This window comes from Propithecus coquereli, unplaced genomic scaffold (assembly GCF_000956105.1).
Source record: "Propithecus coquereli isolate 6110/MARCELLA unplaced genomic scaffold, Pcoq_1.0 Scaffold136, whole genome shotgun sequence".
NCBI lineage: Eukaryota > Metazoa > Chordata > Mammalia > Primates > Indriidae > Propithecus > Propithecus coquereli.
In genome coordinates, this window is record NW_012137858.1 from 4,684,761 (window position 1) to 4,685,625 (window position 865).

The 865-nt window shown below is 39.4% G+C and overlaps 1 protein-coding gene across 1 annotated transcript in view; it reads right to left on the reverse strand.

Moving 5' to 3' along the window:
• The window catches only part of MSH2 (mutS homolog 2), an 82,138-nt gene that overhangs the window by 12,999 nt on the left and 68,274 nt on the right, over positions 1 to 865 (reverse strand). The window contains exon 15 of the mRNA XM_012638855.1: positions 248 to 423. Within this exon, the coding sequence (XP_012494309.1) occupies positions 248 to 423 (176 nt within the window). The remainder of the gene's footprint in view (positions 1 to 247; positions 424 to 865) is intronic.

Genomic DNA, 865 nt, shown 5'->3' on the forward strand with positions numbered 1-865 from the left:
CCGGGCATGGTGGCGCATGCCTGTAGTCCCAGCTACCTGGGAGGCTGAGGCAGGAGGATCTCTTGAGCCCAGGAGTTTGAGGTTGCTGTGAGCTAGGCTGATGCCACAGCACTCTAGCCCAGGCAACAGGATGAGACTCTGTCTCAAAAAAAAAGTAAACACTAGAATCACATGGGGGGGAAAACCAGGTCATCTTGATGACCTGGCTTATGTAACAATAAATAACTGCAAAAACAAACTGACAAACCTCTCTTTCCAGATAGCACTTCTTTGCTGCTGGTTCCATTTCATCATATCCTTGTGATTCTCCAATATTCTGAAACTCCTCAAGTTCCAGGGCTTTTTGTTTAGCACACTCTATTACGTGTCTAGGGAAATTAGCAAGCTCTGCAACATGAATCCCAAAACTTTGATCACAGACACCTACAAGAAATTTGGGGGAAGTGTAGGAGACTGGATGAGAAGACAGCAATTCATACAAATGGAATTTATCCTTCTCACCTTGTCATTTGGAAACTTAACTCTGGATTATTTCAAATACATTAGCCAAATGTTTCAGAGTAACTTAGACAAAGGCATTTTAATCAAGCCTCCAATGAAAAGTGATTATGACTTAGCACACAGCGTTATATTTTATGCTTGACAAATGCAGTAGGAAAAATTAAAATAGCAGAGGAAAAGCTTGACAGATGATCCTCAAAGGCCTAGACAAATATCTTAATCAGAAGAAAAATTAACCCAATATCTGAGATTTTCTCATTTCATGAGGGAGAAACTAAAGTACCAAGAAAAAGAGAAATACATATAAAAGTGCCACTAATTAAGAGTAGCATTTAATTCAAAACATACAGATTTATTACGAGTG